Below are 20,428 nucleotides of genomic sequence, written 5' to 3'. Positions count from 1 at the left end.
TATTGAATATTACATGCTTCCTTCCTTCCTTATGTTTTTATTTTTTAACTCAGTACCCTTCACCATAGAAGAAAGTAAAGAGTACTGTGAATAACTGTCCTTCCTTTGAAATCTCTCCACCTTCCTTAAATTCACATGAATTTTTTATTCTATGCCACAGTATACCAGGGACTCTTGTACTATAAAACTGTTTCCAACAACATCTTTAAGCAAAACAAATGCTTCAGAAAGATATATCATGTTTATCATTATTTTAATGAATCTTCTAAAACACTAACCAATGCTTTCTCTCTGGAAAGAAGAATCTCCATTATGTAATACTAATTAAAGTAAGCCGAGCGTGGTGGCGCACGCTTGTAATCCCCGCGCTTGGGAGGCGGAGACAGGAGGATCGTGCAGGTTCGAAGCCAGCCGCGCTGGCATAAGAGACCCTGTTTCAAAAATAAAAATAAAATAGGTCTGGGAGTGTAGCCCGGAGGTAGAAGGGCTTCCAGGAACCCCAGTACCACCAAAAAAAAAAAAAAAAGGTAAGACAGTCTTTCCTTCAAACTCGATTCACATTATTAATATAACTCAAGAAAGTGTGTCCACAATATTTGAGAAGAAGCTCAACTCACGATCTGATATGTGGGAAATCTTCTTCAATTTTGCTTCCTGTGTTTTTGAAAATTTGTAGTGCAGCTTCTGCTACTTTTTCATCATCCATTTTCAGACAAGCCAGAAGTGATTCAAATGTTTCAGCAGAATGAAATGAGATAGGATGTGTAAATGAGAGTACCTACAAAGTGAGTCATAAAAATTATTTGTAATGTCTTTTCACCTTTATATATATAAATACAAAATAGTACATATTAAATGCTACAAATCCAAGTCAATACAAAAATAATTTTACTAACAAATCAAGAGCACTATAAATAAAATGTAAAACACACTCATTCATACATTCAACAGAAATGGTCCCCTGTAGGAAGACTGAATAATATATAGAAGTCATTTTTCCGAACTTAAAATACATATCAGTATAATTCCCATGAAAATAATTTGGATTTTGGTTACTATCTCCAAACCTCCAATTCTCCTGTCTCAGGCTCTGAAGTACTGGGATTATAGTACTTCAGCTAGAATTATAGTACTTGTGGTTGCACCACAAGGCCCAGCTGGTACAGGGGATTCATCCAGGAACATTCATTTCTGAGCTTGAGCCCTAACCCCATTTTATTTTGAAGCAGGGTCTCACAGGGTTGCTGAGAATCATAGATAAACTGCTGGAGCTGGCTGTGAATCTAAAATCCTGCTGTCTCCGCCTCCCAAGTACTGGGATTATAGGCATGTACCACCATGCCAGGCTCATTTTAAGGAGAATAATGAGACTCAAATGTAAAATGTTAAAAAAGCAAGCATCAGAAAAAAAATATATATATATAATGCTATATTATTAAGACTTATCAATAATCAAACATTATGTTATTTTAAGGATATACACATAGATGATATAGATAAAACTATAGAGAATAGCAGGAGAATGATAAATCCAAAATTTAAGACAATAATATCTGGAGGATAAAACCACTCAAGAAACTTATATAGTATTTTTAATCCTCAATATAATGAGTTAACACTTACTTACTTTACACTGGCATTCTTTTTATTATGACACTTTACACTTTGTATAACAGAATATATTTTTATCAAATATTTCCCATAAAAAGCAAACAAAACAAAAATCTCATTCATATCAGTTTAATAAAGATTGAACTGTCAGTATACGCATGAACGAAGGACAGGATATTTACCTTTAGAAGTTCTAGACCTGCCCTGATAGCTTGATCAGTTGGAACACCTTCATCTTCATCATCTGCTGTTCCATCTATTGATTTGTTCACTTGTTTAATAAGAGCACTAAAGTATGACAAAAAATAAAACTAATTTTTATAACTGTCATTCATAGCAATATTTAAGAAAACTCTCAAATATTGTATAACCACACACATACAAACATGATACAGTATAGCTATTCCTCAAACAAGACTGTACGATAACTGCAGAAAACTACTGGGACCTGATTCTCTTCAAAATACTTATTTTGCCAGGCAACATGGTACATGACTAAAATCCCAGCTACTCGAGAGGCCAAAGGCAGTAGGACCACAAGTCCAAGGACAGCCTCAGCAACTTACTGAGATCTTTCTCAAAATAAAAAGGGCTGGGAATACAGCTTAGTGGTAAAGAGCCCCTGGGTTCAATCCCTAGTATCATGGAAAAAGAGAAAAAGTTATTTTCCCTTATCCATTCAAATGAAGTCAAATGTTATTTGATTTGCTCTTTAATAATGCTGTCTTTATTATCTTTTTTATGAAAGACTGAACCCCAAACACATGAGTAATTATTCTTAATTATCTAAAATTACTGGCCCAATCAGTATTTATTTAGTATACAGTAAAACAAAGGAAAAGGGCAACCAACATTAAGCACTTTCAAACTATTTACCAAATATTACTGTGCAGCAGGCAGTTTTAAGAGTCAGAAAATACAGGCCTGCTACTAAAAGGTGTAAAAATACCTAAGTAACAAATACAATAAATTCTCACAAGAACATCAGAAAAAGAGCAGCAATGAATAAAAAAGAAAACAATGTTTTCAAGATTTCTTCTAAAAACACATTTATTACATTAAGATAATTATTTTTAACGCACTGAAAATATCTAAAATAATCATTTACAGTGATGGGTACTTTTTTCTTTTTATAAAAAGCAACAAAACACCAGATTAAATAGACATAAAGTATCAAAACAAAATAAATTTTAATTATTCAATGTTCCTTTAAAATATTTAGTAGACAAATGTTTCCACAAAAATACTATATCCTCAAATTTAATGTCAAGCTAGGAGTCACGGATACCTGTGTTCCTTATAGGAACATCTTAAAATTATCTTCCCTTTAAAGATATATCTAAAGTTGTTTCATCTTTTACCATTTTCCCTAATCTTATTATCTTCAACTATCCCAAATAAAAATCTTCAACCTGAATCCTCTTTCCATATTTTCAGTACCCCCCCACCAATTTTTTACCTAGATATACCACAGGAATAAAAAAGATCACATATCTAAAACTAAAACTTTTATTTTCTTTCATGGCTAAGAGTATGACACCATAAAGGGAACAAACACTTTATAAAGATCATCAAAGAACAGTAAGAACTACAAAGAAGAAAATATTAAAGAAGTAAAGCTCATTAGCCTGGATAACCAGAACAGAATTTCTTAAGTATAATTCATCAACTGACCAAAAAAAATGTTGATCATAGTTTTAGAAAAATCTGTAGAGAAAAGCATCAATACAAAATACCAAAAACCTCCTGAAAACTATACTAAGAATTCAGTAAGGCAACACCAACTAAACACTCAAAAGTCAACTGTGGCCGGGCGTGATGGCGCACACTTGTAACCCCCGCGCTTGGGAGGCGGAGACAGGAGGATCGCGCAGGTTCGAAGCCAGCCGCGCTGGCGTAAGAGACCCTGTTTCAAAAAATATATATAAAATAGGTCTGGGAGTGTAGCCCGGAGGTAGAAGGCCTTCCAGGAACCCCAGTACCACCAAAAAAAAAAAAAAAAAAAAAAAAGTCAACTGTGCTTTTCAGCAAAAGCCATGAAAGAGAAGAGGGGAAATTTACATACAATTACAAGTCAAAATATGAAAAAAAAATCAAAGTTGCAATGCAAATAATCTATCACTTGGTATGAGACAAGATTCAAAAGATACATGCTATGGCTTATCTGAAAAGAACAATGTTTGAAAACAAATTAACTTTTAGTAAGAAAGTATGAAAGAAGTTCCTCTCTAACAATAAAATGTATCATAAAAACCTAAGGAAGTGAAATAAAACACATTTACAATACAAACCATAAGAATTTATGCTATAAAAACAAAACGTCTCAAGTCAAATGGGAATATATTTTTTCAAAAAATGAAGTTTATATGCCGGGCGTGGTGGCACACGCTTGTAATCCCCACTCTTGGGAGGCTGAGACAGGAGTATCGCACGGGTTCAAAGCCAGTCTCAGCTACTTAGTGAGGCTTTCAGCAACTTAGTGACACCCTGTTTCCAAATAAAATATATATATAGTCTGGGAGTATAGCCCGGAGGTAGAAAGCCTCTGGGTTCCACCCCCAGTACCACCAATAAATGAAGTTGATAAACTAGTTTTCCCTGTACCTTTAAAAAAGGTTGGATCTCTGTATCTTTGCCTTACACTAAAATAATTTCCAGAATAATTATAGATTTACATGTAAAAAACAGTAGATATGATAACAAAGGCCAAAAGAAACCATGAACAAAATTATGTAACATTATTAATATTAAGCACAGTTTTATTTATTCTTTATTTTTTTTATGTGGATCATATTGAAAATGGCATACACTCACACAGTGCTTGGTGCCCCTCCCCACTTCCCCTTTCCCTCCTTATAACAATGAGTGTCCAGGTTGACCATGCTACATTATCCACATGTATACACATATTCAAATGTAGTTCCCTCTATTAATTAACCTCAGCCTTCTTCGTCTCCTACCCTTCCTTTCTTGCATGGCTGAGGATTCCCCTCCATTATCTGGAGTCTGGTATCCCTAATACTCCCTAGTTTGGGCATATTAGAGAAAACATATGTCCCTTCTCTTTTTATGCTAAGCACAGTTTTAAAAGGCAAATGAACAAGGTTGATATCCTTATCTTAGAAATCATCAAGCATAAAGAAATCAAATAACAAATGCTGGCAAGGATGTGGGGAAAGAAGAACTCTTTTACACTGTTGGTGAGACTGCAAAATACTTCAGCCACTATGGAGATCTGTGTGGAGATTCCTAAGAAAGCTAGGAATAGATCGACCATATGATCCAGCTCTACCACTCCTGGGTATTTTTCCAAAAGGGTTGAATCCAGAGAACTATAGCAACATATGCATACCTATGTTCATAGCAGCACAATTCGTAATAGCCAAAATATGGAACCAACCCAGGTCTCCATCAACAGATAAATGGATTACAAAACTCTGGGAAATACACACAATGGAATTCTACTCAGTCATAAAGAAGAACAAAATCATATCATTTGCAAGAAGATGGAAAGTCCTGGAGAGCATTATGTTAAGTGAGATCAGCCAAGCACAGAAGGAGAAGGTACATATGTTTCCTCTAATATGCCCAAACTAGGGAACATAGAGGATACCAGTGGTACCAGGTAATGGAGGGGAAATACCAGCAAAGCTTGAATGGAAAGATAGGGGAGGAGGAAGACTGAACTTGATTAATGAGGGTCTATATCCGAATATGTATAAAATTATGAATAAGGCATGGTTACCCTGGACAATCATTGGTGGGAGGGGGGAAGGGAAAACAGGGATGGGGGGAGAAAGTATAGTTTAAATGTATACCATTTATGTTCAATAAAAAATTTAAAATAAAAAAGAAATCATTCTTCTAATCTAAAGGAAAAAGACAATTCCTTTGAGATCCTCAAAGAAAAATAACAAGCATTCCTCAAAAAGATATAATTAGCCAAGAAATATTTGGGCAACATTTTCTAACCTTATTAATAAATATTCAACTTTATTTGTAATTTAAAAACTAAGGGCTGGGCATGGTGGTACACACTTATAATCTCAGCACTCAGGAGGCTGAGACTGGAAGATAGCGCAGTTCGCGGACAGTCTCAGCTACTAACAAGGCCCTTCCCAATTGAATAAGACCTTGTTTGAAAATAGAAAGAAAAAAAAAAAAATAGGGCTGGGGGTGTTGCTCAGAGGTAGACTGCTCCTGGGTTCCATCCCCTGTACCGCAAAAAAATAAATAAAATAAAAACTAAGGGTACTATCATTCAATAAAACACAGAAACTAAAAAGGTTAGTCAGCATTGTCAGAAGAGGGGGAAATGAACACTGGGGCTCCTAGAAGGAACTGAAAGCACCATCTTTCTGGAGGCAATTATACAGTGTGGTAGGCTCTGTTCACTTCCTGAGTTTAACTTAAAACCTCTGTTAACTCACAGCTCTTATTCGTAAAATATAAATAACAATTGTTTGTACCTCCATAAGTTTAATAAATGAGTTAAATTTGAAAATATTTTAAAATCCTCCCAGTATAAACACTAATCCCCATCATTGTTATGTTTGTTCTAAAAACCAAAGACCTATCTTAGTCTTTAGTCTGTTCATGTATTCTTGGTTGGGTTTTTTTTTTTTTTTTTTTGGTCTTTTGTGGTACTGGGGATGGAACTCAGGAACATTCTACCTCTGAGCTATACCCTCAACCCTTTTAATTTTTTTATTTGAAACAGGACCTTGCTAGGTTGCTGAAAGTCTTACTAAATTGATGAGGCTGACCTTGAACCTGTGACCCTGACTCAGTCTTCCCAAGTACTAGGATTGCAGATATGCACCATTATGCTCAGCTTGTTCATAGTATTCTTTACCTCAGAAAACTTTCATCGTCTTAAGTCGTAAAATTTTGCAATAATCTGGTCTTAACATTCCTATAACTTCCTTACTGCAAAAAAAAAATCCATAGTTCTGCTTTTTCTATACAAATTTTAGCACATCAATTCATTTTCAGTTTTATATTAAACTCAATATTCTTTGGTTTCTAAATATTTATACCATGTCCAAATAAGCAGCACATCCTTTTTCATCTCCTTCAAAAACAGCTCTCATCATTGTCTTCAAAGTATTCTCTTCAGTATTTGGATTTGACCCCTAATATTTCTGTTTCCTTGCCTTTAAATCCTATATATAGTAAGATGCCAATATCTTAGGTTGGTATTTTAAACCTCCCTAAAATATGTTGTTTCCTTTTTCTACTCTTTTTTTTTTCTCTTTAATACTGTAGATTAAACTTAGGGGTATTCAGTCTCTGAGCTATACTCCTAGCCCCATTCTCATTGTTTTTACTTTGAAACAGGATCTCACTAGGTTGCTTAGAGTTTGAGTTGCTAAGGCTGGTCTCAAACCTGTAATCCTCCTGTCTTAGCACATCCAGCTATGTTCTTTCCTATCAATCTACTACCATCTGTGGACAAACACACTAGCACTTTAGTAGTCTTTTACTCCCCATTCTCCTATCCAACATCTTAACTGCAGTTCTCAATGAATGAATAAATAAATAAATAAAGAGACTAACTAAAGAACAAAGTAAAATCTCTAAAGCTCAATCTAAATGGCTTTCCAAAATTTGATCCAAATCTACTTTTCAAAGATCATCTCATAACACTTTGATACCTCTCCATATAATATATAATTTTTATTTTGTCTTATTTGTGGGTTTGGGGATGGAACCCAGGGGCATTCAACCTCTGAGCAACACCCTCTGCCCTATTTTTTTATTCTTTATTTTGAAACAAGGTCTCACTAAGTTGTGGAAGGCCTCACTAAGTAGCTGAGGCTGTCCTCGAACCACAATCACCCAGTTTTAGCCTCATGAATACTGATTACAAGCCTGCAACACCACGGCCCAGCTTTCCATATAATAATTTTAAAAGATGGTAAATTAAAACTATAATTTAAACAGATGACCATCATTTTTTAAATATCCCTGTTCTTTTCTATCCAGTTAATTTGGCTTATATTAATCTCAACACCTATAATACTTTCTCTTATCTCTGTAAAAACAGAATTTGACCCATTCTTCCTTCTTAGGAATATCTTTATTTTTCCCCACAGTGAGAATTGAACCCGGGGGCATTCTACCTCCAACTTATACTCCCAGCCCTATTTTTTATTCTTTATTTTTGAAACAGGGTCTCACTAAGTTGCAAAGGGCCTCAATAAGCAGCTGAGATTGGCTGTTAACCTGCAATCCTCCTGTCTCAGCCTCCCAAGTACTGGGATTACAATAATATTAATCTATGGAATTGTAATATAAGCTAATTAAGAATCTTTATTCCACTATTATAGACAGAAAATAGATGAACAGCAGGGTGTTTTGCAAATACCTAACTAGCAATGCCTCAACTAGAGAAGGCACTGAAATTATTTACCAAAAATAACATTTCACTCCCAGTCTTATTTTCTTACTAGTTTTGTTTGGATTTTTAAATCTCAAGAACCACCTCTTCGAATGAAAACTGACAAACCAATGCAAGAGGAATTCAAAGTAATAGGGAACCACAGTAGGGCTTCCCTATTTGGTAAAGGGGACCTCCAAAAGTTATATCCTATGCCCTCTACAACAAAAAATACCCACCTGGGCTTCACTGACTACAAGATGAAATGTAATTAGTATTATTCACTTGAGATTTTGATTTTAATATATACTCCCAAAGAGCACTAATGAGGGGGGGGGAGAACTTTTTTATTTTAGGGGAAAGTTTTTTTTGGAAAAGTTCTAACATTCAAAAACAGAAATGCAGATATTAAAAAAAAAACCCAGATGTCGTAGTTAGATGGCATCAAAACTAAAATACGATGGTTTAAAAACAATTTTTAGTTCTCAAATATCTGAAAACACATCATATGTCCCTTCACAAAAGATTCATATAGTTTTCCTTGCCTAATAAAAATGTGTTTATATTACCTAAACTATCTATGCAAGCTAACAAAAGAGGAATTTCTGGTACACGGAGGTAGGAGGTAACTGGGAATTGAACCCAGGAGTGCTATTATCTTTGAACTACACACCCAGCCCCATTTTATTTTTTATTCTAAAATAGGATCTCACTAAACTATCCTACACTGGCCTCGACCTGCAATCCTCCTGTCTCAGCCTCTTAAATTCTGGGATTATAGGTGTCTGCCACTGTGCCTGGCACTGGGTACACTATACACATAAAATCTATGCTTGAATTGACAAGTTCTCACATGATTTGAACTAAAACTTTAAAATAAAAACTAAATACACAAAGATGTACAAAAATGTATGCATATACGTGTATATATAAATACAAACACATACATAAAAGTATATGTGAGAAAATATATATAAATATACATAGATGAGTACCTACTTTGGTACCTTGTATACAGCAGTTCATAATAGTGACTGACTTCCAGAATGTATGAATGAAGCATGATTTACATTTGATATTTTCAACACCAATACCTGATGGATTCAGTATCTATGTGAACAGGTGCTATCCGCTCCAAGAGAAACTTGATCATTTCCAGGAAAGGATTTGTAGGTTGTTTAGGATTGCCCAATTTCTTAGTTATTTCACGCTGTAATGCAGATTTTTAAAATATTAAAAAATTATGTTATATTAAGTCATTACATTAAAATGTTAAGGACCTACAAAACATTAAAACCATGCATTACTAGTGCTGGAATAAACAAATTAATAGGAACTGAATTAGTAAGCTAAAAACTAGATTAAGAATTAAGTATATGAGAAAGGTAACATTTCAGTAAAAAAGAAAGGCAGATTATTCAATGTAATTTCCTGAAAATAACTAGAAAAACAAAGTTAGGTTAGGTTCCTATATCATATCTTATACCAAAAGTAGTTCAAACAGATAAATATACAAAACAAAACCAAAGGTCACTAGACACATAAACTTCAGCAAGCAAAATTATCAAAAGAAATTGTTAAAACTACATATTCCTGGACCTCACTCTGAAGATTTTCATTTAATCAACTTGGGATGAAGCTAAGAATTATATTTCTCTAAAAAGGATTTCAGAAGACATATGGGTACTACATTTAGAAACACTATCATTAGTAAATACTTTCACTGATTTGCAATAGAATGAGATTTCATAATTAGGACACCAACGGCAAAAATTATGAGGCACACATGATAGTCTTTGCTACATAAAATTAGAAATTAGGATATATAAAGAACATAATAAATATAATAAAGGGCAAACTACAACTGAAAAAATTACTTGCAATTTAATTAACAGACAATGCCTTATGACAAATTAAATCAAAATACTATTTTATAAAAACAGGCAAAGACTATAAATATACAACTCACAAAACAAGTATGAACAGCTAACAAACACAAGAAAAAAAGATGACTAACAATCACTAGAAATCCTATTAAAATAAACTGCTTTTCTTTGTCTACATTTGGGTTTTATTTCTTTCTAGTAATGATACTGGCCAGTATTATGAAGGAGAAAATTGTCGATCTTATTAGTGGCAATTAGTTAAAACTAACTCAGTTTGGAAGAAAATTTTGGCAATACACAATAAAAGCCTTTAAAAATGAACCCATATGTCTAAGAAATTAAGACTGTGTGAAAATATTTAGTTATGAAGATGTACATTAATCAAAAAGTGGGAAAAGGGTGGGAGTGGTGGCACACGCTTGTAATCCCAGCATTCGGGAGGTAGAGACCAGAGGGTCTCGCTTCGCAGACAGCCTCAGCTACTTAGCAAGGCCCTTTGCAACTTGGTGAGACCCTGTTTCAAAAAATAGATAAATAAAAAATAAGAGACCCGCGTGTGGTGGCGCATGCTTGTAATCCCCGCACCTGGAAGGCACAGACAGAAGGATTGCGCAGGTTCGAAGCCAGCCTCACTGGCTTAAAAGACCCTGTTTCCAAATTTAAAAAAATATAAAAAAGGTCTGGGAGTGTAGCCCGGAGGTAGAAGGGTTTCCAGGAAGCCCAGTACCACCAATCAATCAATCAATCAATCAATCAATCAATCAAGTGCCAGGTGTGGTGGTGCATGCTTGTAATCCCCGCACTTTGGGGGTGGAGACAGGAGGATCGCGCAGGTTTGAAGCCAGCCGCGCTGGTTTAAGAGACCCTGTTTCCAAATAAAAATATAAAATAGGTCTGAGAGTGTAGACAGAAGGTGGAAGGGCTTCCAGGAACCCCAGTACCACCAAAATAAATAAATTAATTAAATAAGTAAATAAATAAGTAAATAAGTAAATAAGTAAATAAATAAATAAATAGACCAAAAAATAGGACTGGGAGTGTAGCTCAGAGTTAAAATGGCCCTGGGGTTCCATCCCCAAGACCATAAAAAAAGAAAAGGGGGGAAAATTTGTACTACTTAGTAAATTATGATATATAATTCAACAGAATGCTATGTAGCTATTAAATGTAATACTATAAATTTTTTTGTTTGTGGTATTAGGGATGGAACCCAGGGGCACTCTACCTCCGAGGTATACCCCCCAGCCCTATTTTTTATCCATTGTTTTAAAACAGGGTCTCATTGAGTTGCAAAGGGTCTAAGTAGTAGCTAAGGCTGTCCTTGAACCGCAATCCTCCTGTCTCAGCCTCCCAAATGCCAGGATTACGAGTGTGCGCCACCACACCCAGCTTATAAATTTCTAATTAATGAAAATTAAGATAGATAAAACTAAATATTAATAGCAATTATCTCTGCAGATGTATTATAATGTATCTGTATTGTTATTTTTGTGATACTTCCAAAATTTAATATAATGAATGTGAATTACTTTTATAAAAGGGAAGAACAAAAACTCTTTGAGGTGCTTTCAAACATTATCTTTTAATTTCTCTCCTTACCACACAACCTTCAGCTTGCTTGCAGGAACATGTTGGACTAACAAGTACTTCTAACTGTTTCCTTATTTTCTCATCATCTTCCAACACTTGAGTAAATTTCTTCATAAAATCCTGAGCCTTACCAGGATCTGGCAAATTTCCTTAAAATAAATTAAAATTCAATTAAAATACAAGTTAAAAAATTTTCAAAATAATCAAAGATAAATCCTTATCCACATGTTCAGTTTAGTTAAAAAAATCCATCAAGTCAGTTTCCACAATTAAATATCTGCCTTCTAATAATACAAAACAGGATCATTGTACAGAGACATCTATGCAAGAAAAGCCTGAACACACTATTTCTAAATAATCTCTGGCTGAAACCAGAGAACTACAGTAATATATGCATACCCATGTTCACAGCAGCACAATTCACCATAGCAAAATTATGGAACCAACCTGGTTGTACATCAACAGATGAATGGTTTACAAAATTATGAAATAGCCACACCATGGAATCTTACTCAGCAATAAAGAAAAACCAAATTATGTCATTTGCAAGAAAATGGAAGGATCTGGAGAACATTATGTTAAGTGACATTAGCCAGCCACAGAAAGTGAAGGGTCATATGTGTTCTCTTATATACAGAAGCTAGAAAGTAATGGGGATACCAGAGGGACTCCAGATGAAACCTCAGTGGAGCCAGGGAAGTAGTCTAAGGGAAGGGGAGGGGGAAGAATGAGATTCACTGAAGGAATTAATACTATTGGCTCTTACATATGTGAAAATATCAGTATCCACTTCAGTACTCTGTATGGGGAAGGGAAAAGATGAGGAGGCAGCAGAGATGGAGGGGCACCAAGTGCTGTGTGCATGCATGTCACTGCCAACATAATTTACGTTATCGTGTAAGACTATAATGCACCAATAAAATAATTTTTAAAAGCCCTAACAGAATACTTAAAAATATCAGGTTCCAGCCTGAATAATACCAATTTTATTATTATTATGGTACATACATTGTTCTCTTACAATTCATATTTACTTACTTACTAGGTAAAATATAGTAAGTTCTACATTTTAAAAACTATTTTCCTGTAGCTGTTTATTGTTAAACCAATCCAGAGATAATTTATGCTTTCTGACACTGACATACACTAGGTAAACTGTTTCCAGTGTTACTGCTGGATATGTTATTACTGTGTGATAAAGGGTAGTCTTTGTGGAAGACTTCATATTATTCTCATAATGTGTCTTGTGTTTCAAAATACTTATGCTAGTAAAATGTTGATACGAGTATCTTTTTTCCCCTGGCTACTTAACTGTTATAAAGAACCAGGGTAGAGTAACTCTAATAACAGAAACTATGATATAATACCATACACTATAAAAAGTAGTTCAACTTGTCTTCAAATATAAATAAGTTCAGTTTTCAAGTTCACACACAATTTTGAAATTCCATTTTAAGTCTAGCAAGAATGACTGAAACACTAAAAGTAGAAAGAACACATCAATATATGAATCCTACTAAATATTTGCTATATGATTTCTTCATGTTTCTATAAAAAATGATATTAAGACCACATTTTAGTATAGCAGATAAACATGATGCCTTATGTTTAAATGATCATTTTTAAGCAAAACACTGAAGCATACAATAAACATCCAAGGCTAAGTTAGAAAACTTCTGGTGCAGTACTTTATAAACTGTGATACAAACATTAATAGCAAGTCACTGGAGGTTAACAGTGTTCAGGAAAAGCTAGTACTATTTTAAATAATTTTGGAAATGTCACTTTACCTTTATAATGAATAAGCATCACATATAAGGCTAAAATAAAGCCTATTGTTAAAAAAAAAAAAAGCAAAAGAGTAAAGGGACAAGACAGACAAGAAAAAAACAAAATGAAAATTCTGACTCCACAAATTTATCAGACAAGGGAACTATAATTTGTCACAATATTACTAACACCTGCAAGATACTAACATTCCTCAGAAAAGAGTCTGGAAAAATGGTACTTGCTGGAAAAAAATTAACAGAGAAAAAAATAGAATACAGAGAATGATAGCCTTTCTAGGATAGTATCCACAGCCAAATTACTGAGAAGACATTTGTAAAAAATGCAATTGCACAAAATCAATTGCTTTAGTTATCAAAAAGGACTGAAAACTATTTTAACTACCCAGGTCTGAAAGATATTTTGGTCTCAAAAGATCTACTCATGCCAAAACTCCAATCACTTAATCCAAAACCTAGTGAATGAAGTCACTGTACTCTTCAGTGTTTTAGTATTACTTCCATAAACATCTTGCAATATTTAGCACTCAGATCTATCTTAAGATCTCATCATTACCACCAAGTGGGAACTTCAGTAGACTCATTCCTGCCAGTGTTCCTGAGTGTCCCTCTGTTCATCTGTTATACAACAGGGACCTCTGAGATGGGAGGAAAAGCAAATGACCACAAAACAAGCTACTTTCCCCTTTTACTGCACTGAATAAAGAAATGCCACATGTCTTTTGTATTTACTGCTAAATGCAATTAAATAACATTTTATTGAGCATCACTTAAAGTAAAAAAGCAAGTTTTTTTTTTTAAGAGAAATGGCTATATATTTATTAGGTATATCTTTCACTCTCAATTTTGACTTGGTGTGAAATTAGTTTCAGATAGATTCACATTAGAGAAATGAACACCAAACAAGTTTAGTTAGTAAGATCATTTAAATGAATCCTCAGCAATAAATTTATGTACTAAATCCTTTCTCCAGCTATTGCTACATAAGGTGCAGAAGAAAATTTAAAATTCTGTATAGTATGCAAAACAAAAGTCAGAAAAAAGGAAAGCTAAGTCATCTATTGCTTACTAAGCAAAAACACTTCCACAGCATAAAAGTTCATGCAACAATTTAAACTACAATTATTTCAATTACATTATATTATATAGATTTAAAATAGCTTACTTGTAATAACCATCACTTTTGAAAATATGGCCTTGACACTGGCATCTGTCTGTAAATCACAAAAAATGCAAAATTAAAATTTCTTGAAAGAATCTACATTATACTCTTAAAAAACACAGGCAAGCACAAACTAGTAAGATTCCAGTTCCATGCCCTTGCCACTATTGTGCCTTTTTTTTTTCCCCCCTTGGGTGGTGCTGGGGGTGGAACCCAGGGGCTTTCTACCTCCGGGCTATACTCCCAAACTTATTTTTATATTTTATTTGGAAACAGTCTCACTAAGTTGCTGAGAGCCTCACTTAAAGTAGCTGAAGCTGGCTTCAAACCTGTGCATCCTCCTGTCTCTGCCTCCCAAGTGTTGGGATTACAAGCATGTGCCACCATGCTTGGCTCTCCTCGGCTATTTTTAAGCCTTGGCTGAACTGGGTGGGAGGTATGATCAACTTGTTTTCTTTCTACTTTCATTACCTCCTAATACATCACCCTGTTCTGTCAGTTCTCAAAAAAAAAACCTGATTGCTACATCCTATTTTTGAAGAGGTAGATATTTATTTCAAACAAAAAGTTGACACAAGCAAGTATAAAATCTAAGTGACAACAAGACATGATCACAGGTTAGAGGGCAGTCTCAGCAACTCAGTGGGACCCTGCTACAATTTTTTTTTTTTTAAGTAAAACAGGGCTGGGTGTGGGGCTCAGGGGTTGAATGCCCCTGGATTCAACCACCACCACCATATCTCTATCTCTCTCTCTCTCTCTCTCTCTCTCTCCCACCACCATCATCTCTCTCTCTCTCTCTCTCTCTCTCTCTCTCTCTCCCACCACCATCATATCTCTCCCTCTCTCTCTCTCTCCCTCCCTCCCTCCTTCCCTCCCTCCCTCCCTACCACCACCACCACCACCACCACCACCACCACCACCACATCTCTCTCTCTCTCTCTCTCAATCACTATGAGGGCTGGGCGTGGTGGCACACACTTGTAATCCCGCTGGTTCAGAGCCAGCCTCGCTGGCTTAAGAGACCCTGTTTCCAAATAAAAATATAAAATAGGTCTGGGAGTGTAGCCCGAAGGTAGAAGGGCTTCCAGGAACCCCAGTACCACCAAATAAATCAATAAATCAATAAATAAATCACTATGAGGTGTTTTTAGACATAGCAATAAAAAGTTTATAAGAGAACACACCAAAGAAAGACAATTAAGATGTCCCTAAGAGTTCTGGCTGCGCATTGAATAAGGTTAGTATTATCTCAGTAAATCAATGTATTCACATTATACAGCACATAATACACTCATGTACTACTGAATGTAAAGTCACATGTATAAAAGATGATAAAATAGTGTAAATCATTCACTCTATTTATGAGTAGTGTCATTTTTAAAAACAAACTAAAAACATGTCACTGAGCAACTCTGCTTAAAATACAAAGTTAAAAGGGATAAAGGCAACAAATCAAATAATCCCTATGAAGGAGTCTTCCTAATTAAAATAGGAGGAAATATAAACACACAAAAGTTAAACATACTTTTGTATTCTTCTAACTTGAATGCAGTAATGTCTACTATGATTCTTGGTATAAAGTGAGCATTAGATAATCAGAAAGAAACTATTAATTTTTACAACATAACTCTAAATTAGGGGCATTATTCTCCTGTTTTTTCTCTTAAACCCTATCACACAGTAATAAAAATTTCTTCAGAGGAGGCTAGAGATCCTGGGAGATTAAACTCAGGGTGTTTTACCTCTGAGGTAAACCATAACCCTATTTTATTTTTTATTTGGAAACAGGCTCTAAGTTGAGATGGTCTCACACTAAATTGCTAAAGCTGGCTGCAAACCTGAGATACTCTTGTCTCAGCCTCCCAAGCACTGAGATTACAAGCATGCACGACCACACTTAACTAAGAATTCCTTCTTTAATGCAGACAACTTCAAAATCATTTTAAAATAAGCAAAATGAAAATTTCTCAAACTAGAAAGAAACAAAACATTATAAATTAATTGAGGCTGTATTTCTTTATTTCATGTATGACTGAATAGGAAAGTGATGAGACCCCAAGTTTTTAAACTATAGGTATGATAAGGAGGCTCCCAGTAAATAAATAAAATTTAAAAAGAGACTTGGGAGGCTGAGAAAGGAGGATCGTAGGTTTGAAGATAATCTCATCAAGTAGTAAGAGTCTCATCAACCTAACAGGACTCTGTTTCCAAATAAAATCAGGCTGGGATTGTAGCTCGAAGGTAGAATGCCTCTGAGTTCAATCTCCAGTACTACAAAAACAAAAACAAAAAACTTGTTTTAATTAAAAAGTTAAACTTAAAGCCAGTGGTACAATTGTAATCTCAGCATTTGGGAGGCTAAGACAGGAGGATTGCGGTTGGAGGACAGCCTCAGCTATTAGTTACCAACAAAAATACTACCCAGACATAAGCTTTGCTTAAGAAAACAAATAGTACAAAATGCCTTTTATTTATATATATATATATATATATATATATATATATTATATATTTTTTTTTTTTTTTTTCCCCCAGTATCGGGAACGAAACCCAGGGGCATTGTACTTCCAAGCTACACCCCCAACCCTATTTTTAAGTTTTTCATTTCTGAAACAGGTCTCACTGAGTCGTGAAGGGCCTCAGCTGAGGCTGTTCACGAACCATGATCCTCCAGTCTCTGCCTCTGGAATGCTGAGATTACCAGTGTGTGCCACCACGCCTGGCCCCCAAAATGCCTTATTTTTTTTTTTTTACTTTAAAATCGTACTGTAGTTTAAAAAAATATTAAGAGTCACTATAAATTACTGTTTTAGTCAGCATTTTCATTGCTGTGACCCAAACACCTGACATATACTATTTTACAATAACAAAAACAAGTTTATGGATTTTTAAGGCAATTAGCCAATTCACACCTAGAAAAACTAGAACTTTTTACTGTTTGGGTGAAATAATATTAATACTTCTTTATTGACCTCTATCCTATAAACATGAAGTTGTGATATGTGATAGGGGAAAGGAGTTTGAGGGTTGATACGTGGGCTTAAAAAGAAATATATACTGTTTTCCTTCAATTAGAGAGAGAGAGAGAGAGAGAGAGAGAGAGAGAGAGAGAGAGAGAGAGAATATGTGTTTGAGAGCTGTATATGTGTTAGTAGAGAATGGAAACTTGCAGATGGCCTCACTAAATTGCTGAGGCTGGCAATGAACCTGTGATTCTCCTATCTCAGCCTCCCATGTACTGGGATTACAAGTGTGCGTCACCACACCCGATTCCCTCAACACAATTTAAAATAACCAGGCAGGCCATTTTTTTGGATTAATTAAATTGTTTACAGGTCTACAATATACAACATTCTCAAAGGGAAAAGGGGGACCTAGAATCATTCTAAATGTCTGAGAGGCTGAGACGGGGGATCGCACATGTTCGAAACCAGCCTCAGCTAATCAGTGAGGCTCTCATCAGCATCTTAGTGAGACCCTGTTTCCAAATAAATTATAAAATAGGACTGGGGGTGTAGCCCATAGGTAGAAAGCCCCTGGGTCCTCCCCAGTACAACTAAGAAAAAAAAATCATTCTAAATGTCAAAAAATAAATTGCCATATATTTAGTGGATGAATACCATCATTCAATTATAATTAAGATGATCATGTAATATACCAAAATCATAATATTAGTTATAAGATAAAAAGTAAAAAACAAAACATTACAATTATCTAAATTAGAAATCCTATGTTCTAAAATCAACTCTTTCACAGCGTTAACATATAAGCAGAAATGGTAAATAGTAACAAAAATGTATGTATTTTACAAAACTTAGCATCAAAGAAAAAATTTTCTTTAAATTTAGCTTACTTTGGGTTGCTTAATTAAGTCAAGCAAATCCTTTACTTGATGTCGGAGAAGATTTTGACATTTCCACATTTCATTTAATGCTCTGAAAAACAAACATACAAAGCAGGTTAAAAACCCAGAATATTCCAAGTATATAACTCTTTTAAAAAAGTTTCAAATTACAAAAGATGATAGAGATGACGTAAAATTCACAGGACTAAGCAACTGACAATGAACAGAGAGAAAAAAAATTCAAACACATTAAATAATAAAGAGCAGGACCAAAGATTTGTGGTGATTTTTGCATTATGTAAAAATAGGCAGGATCTATCATTAACTGCAGCACATTTTTAGGTTAAATTAACTGAAGGATTATTAATTTGAAAAACAAAGGAATAACTGATGAAGTAAGGTCGTACAGCAGATAGGAGGAAATGGAATCAAAGGCAGATATAGGTAGGAGAAAATAAGAATACTTTTTCTTAAAACAAGTATCTATTAAAATATTAAACAAATAGTTTAGGCTATAAGTGAATATTCTTTTTATTTGGCAAAAACCTTAGTGCCTTCCTAAATGTTGTATTATTCTTAAGCAAACATTTAATGGAAAAAAATTTTTAATATGTCCACTCTCTTAACAATGTTTTTAAAATGGCTTTGAATTTTTTTTAAAAGGGATAAACTAGCTTAAATCTGAACACTTAAATTTCTCTACAGTAGTGACTTCAAAATGGTGCCAGCAAAGCAAAGTAAAAGTATTAGGGCATTCTCATCTTAGAACTTTTTTTTTGGGGGGGGGGGTGGTACTGGGGTTCCTGGAAGCCCGTCTACCTCCAGGCTACACTCCCAGACCTATTTTATATTTTTATTTAGAAACAGGGTCTCTTAAGCCAGCACAGCGGCTTCAAACCTATGCGATCCCCATCTCCGCCTCCCAAGCATGGGGATTACAAGCGTGCGCCACCACACCCGGCATCTTAGAACTTTTAAACATATTTTACTATTTTCAAATTCCTAGTTTCACTAGCACAATTTATGAAAATCGACACTAAGTGCAAAATGACAATTCTTCAGAGGACTGTAAAACCTAAAATTAAAATAAGTTACATATTTTAAAATAATAACTTTCAAGGAAGCCAAATAGTCTTCTGCAAAACTACTTCTGAACTCCAAAGTTAGTGCACTGTTTCTTCCCTATTAATCATCATTTACAACTTCTGAAAGATGTGATTTTAAAAAACTTGCCTTCACTTAAAAAGGAAATTATTTAACCTATTACAGTTATTTAGTAAGGATGAAATCTCAAGCAATTCTAAAACACATTATTAGTTATTATAATGATAAAATCAAAGAGTGACCAATATTGTCTAAGAACTCATATTTAGGGGACTCGCCTTCCCAAGTATTTTAATATAATTAAGTAGAAAGACAATTTGTCCTTGTTTATTTCCTTCCTACACAGTCTTTCCTCTTAAAAAAAAGAATGTTATACTGAAAAAAGCAATATTATAATACAAATATTAAAAATAAGACAACATTATAGCAGGAAGAGAAACTGGAAGAGAACAAACACAATAGGAAGAAAATTAATTCAATAAGCCAGGCGTGGTGGCACACGTTTGTAATCCCCACGCTTGGGAGGCAGAGACAGGAGGATTGCGCAGGTTCAAAGACAGCCTCAGCTGGCTTAAGAGACCCTATTTCCAAATAAAATATAAAATAGGTCTGGGAGTGTAGCCCAGAGGTAGAAGGCCCCTGGGTTCCATCCCCAGAACCACCAAAATAAATAAATGAATAAATAAATGAATAAATAAATAAATAAATAAATAAGACAGTTATTTAATCTTAGGCTAGTCATACATTCCCAAAGAAAGTGATACTGCCCCTAGAAGGATGCTGGAATTACCCCCCATGGGTGGCAATACCCTCAGGTACAACTGAGAGGTACTGAATAAAAATAAGAAAGCAGTGGAAATATCCAGAGATGTGTAAAATATTTTTTTTCCTTAAAAGAAAGCAATAAGCCAGTAAGTTTGGGAATGTAGTCTAAATCCTACTTCTGTCACAAATGTGAGAACTCTGGGGGAGTCCAGATATTCTTTCAGTTGTTAAATGAAATTTTACTGTTTTGTTTTTATTTTTGCAGCACTGGGGATAGAAACTAGGGGCATTCTA

The 20,428-nt window shown here is 34.7% G+C and overlaps 1 protein-coding gene across 4 annotated transcripts in view; it reads right to left on the bottom strand.

Annotated features, from left to right (window-relative positions):
- Positions 1 to 20,428, bottom strand: part of PDS5B (PDS5 cohesin associated factor B) — a gene marked incomplete at both ends in the record, with an annotated part of 139,325 nt that overhangs the window by 72,461 nt on the left and 46,436 nt on the right. For all 4 annotated transcript variants that reach the window (XM_080689848.1, XM_080689849.1, XM_080689846.1 and 1 more), the window contains 6 exons: positions 618 to 778; positions 1,794 to 1,899; positions 9,088 to 9,203; positions 11,479 to 11,618; positions 14,422 to 14,470; positions 18,275 to 18,356. In XM_080689848.1, the coding sequence (XP_080545974.1) occupies positions 618 to 778; positions 1,794 to 1,899; positions 9,088 to 9,203; positions 11,479 to 11,618; positions 14,422 to 14,470; positions 18,275 to 18,356 (654 nt within the window). The remainder of the gene's footprint in view (positions 1 to 617; positions 779 to 1,793; positions 1,900 to 9,087; positions 9,204 to 11,478; positions 11,619 to 14,421; positions 14,471 to 18,274; positions 18,357 to 20,428) is intronic.

This window comes from Muscardinus avellanarius (assembly GCF_963383645.1).
Source record: "Muscardinus avellanarius genome assembly, chromosome: 2".
In the NCBI taxonomy this organism is placed as follows: Eukaryota; Metazoa; Chordata; class Mammalia; order Rodentia; family Gliridae; genus Muscardinus; species Muscardinus avellanarius.
Note: the sequence above shows the minus strand (reverse complement) of the source record. Positions and strands in the feature narration are given on the sequence as shown.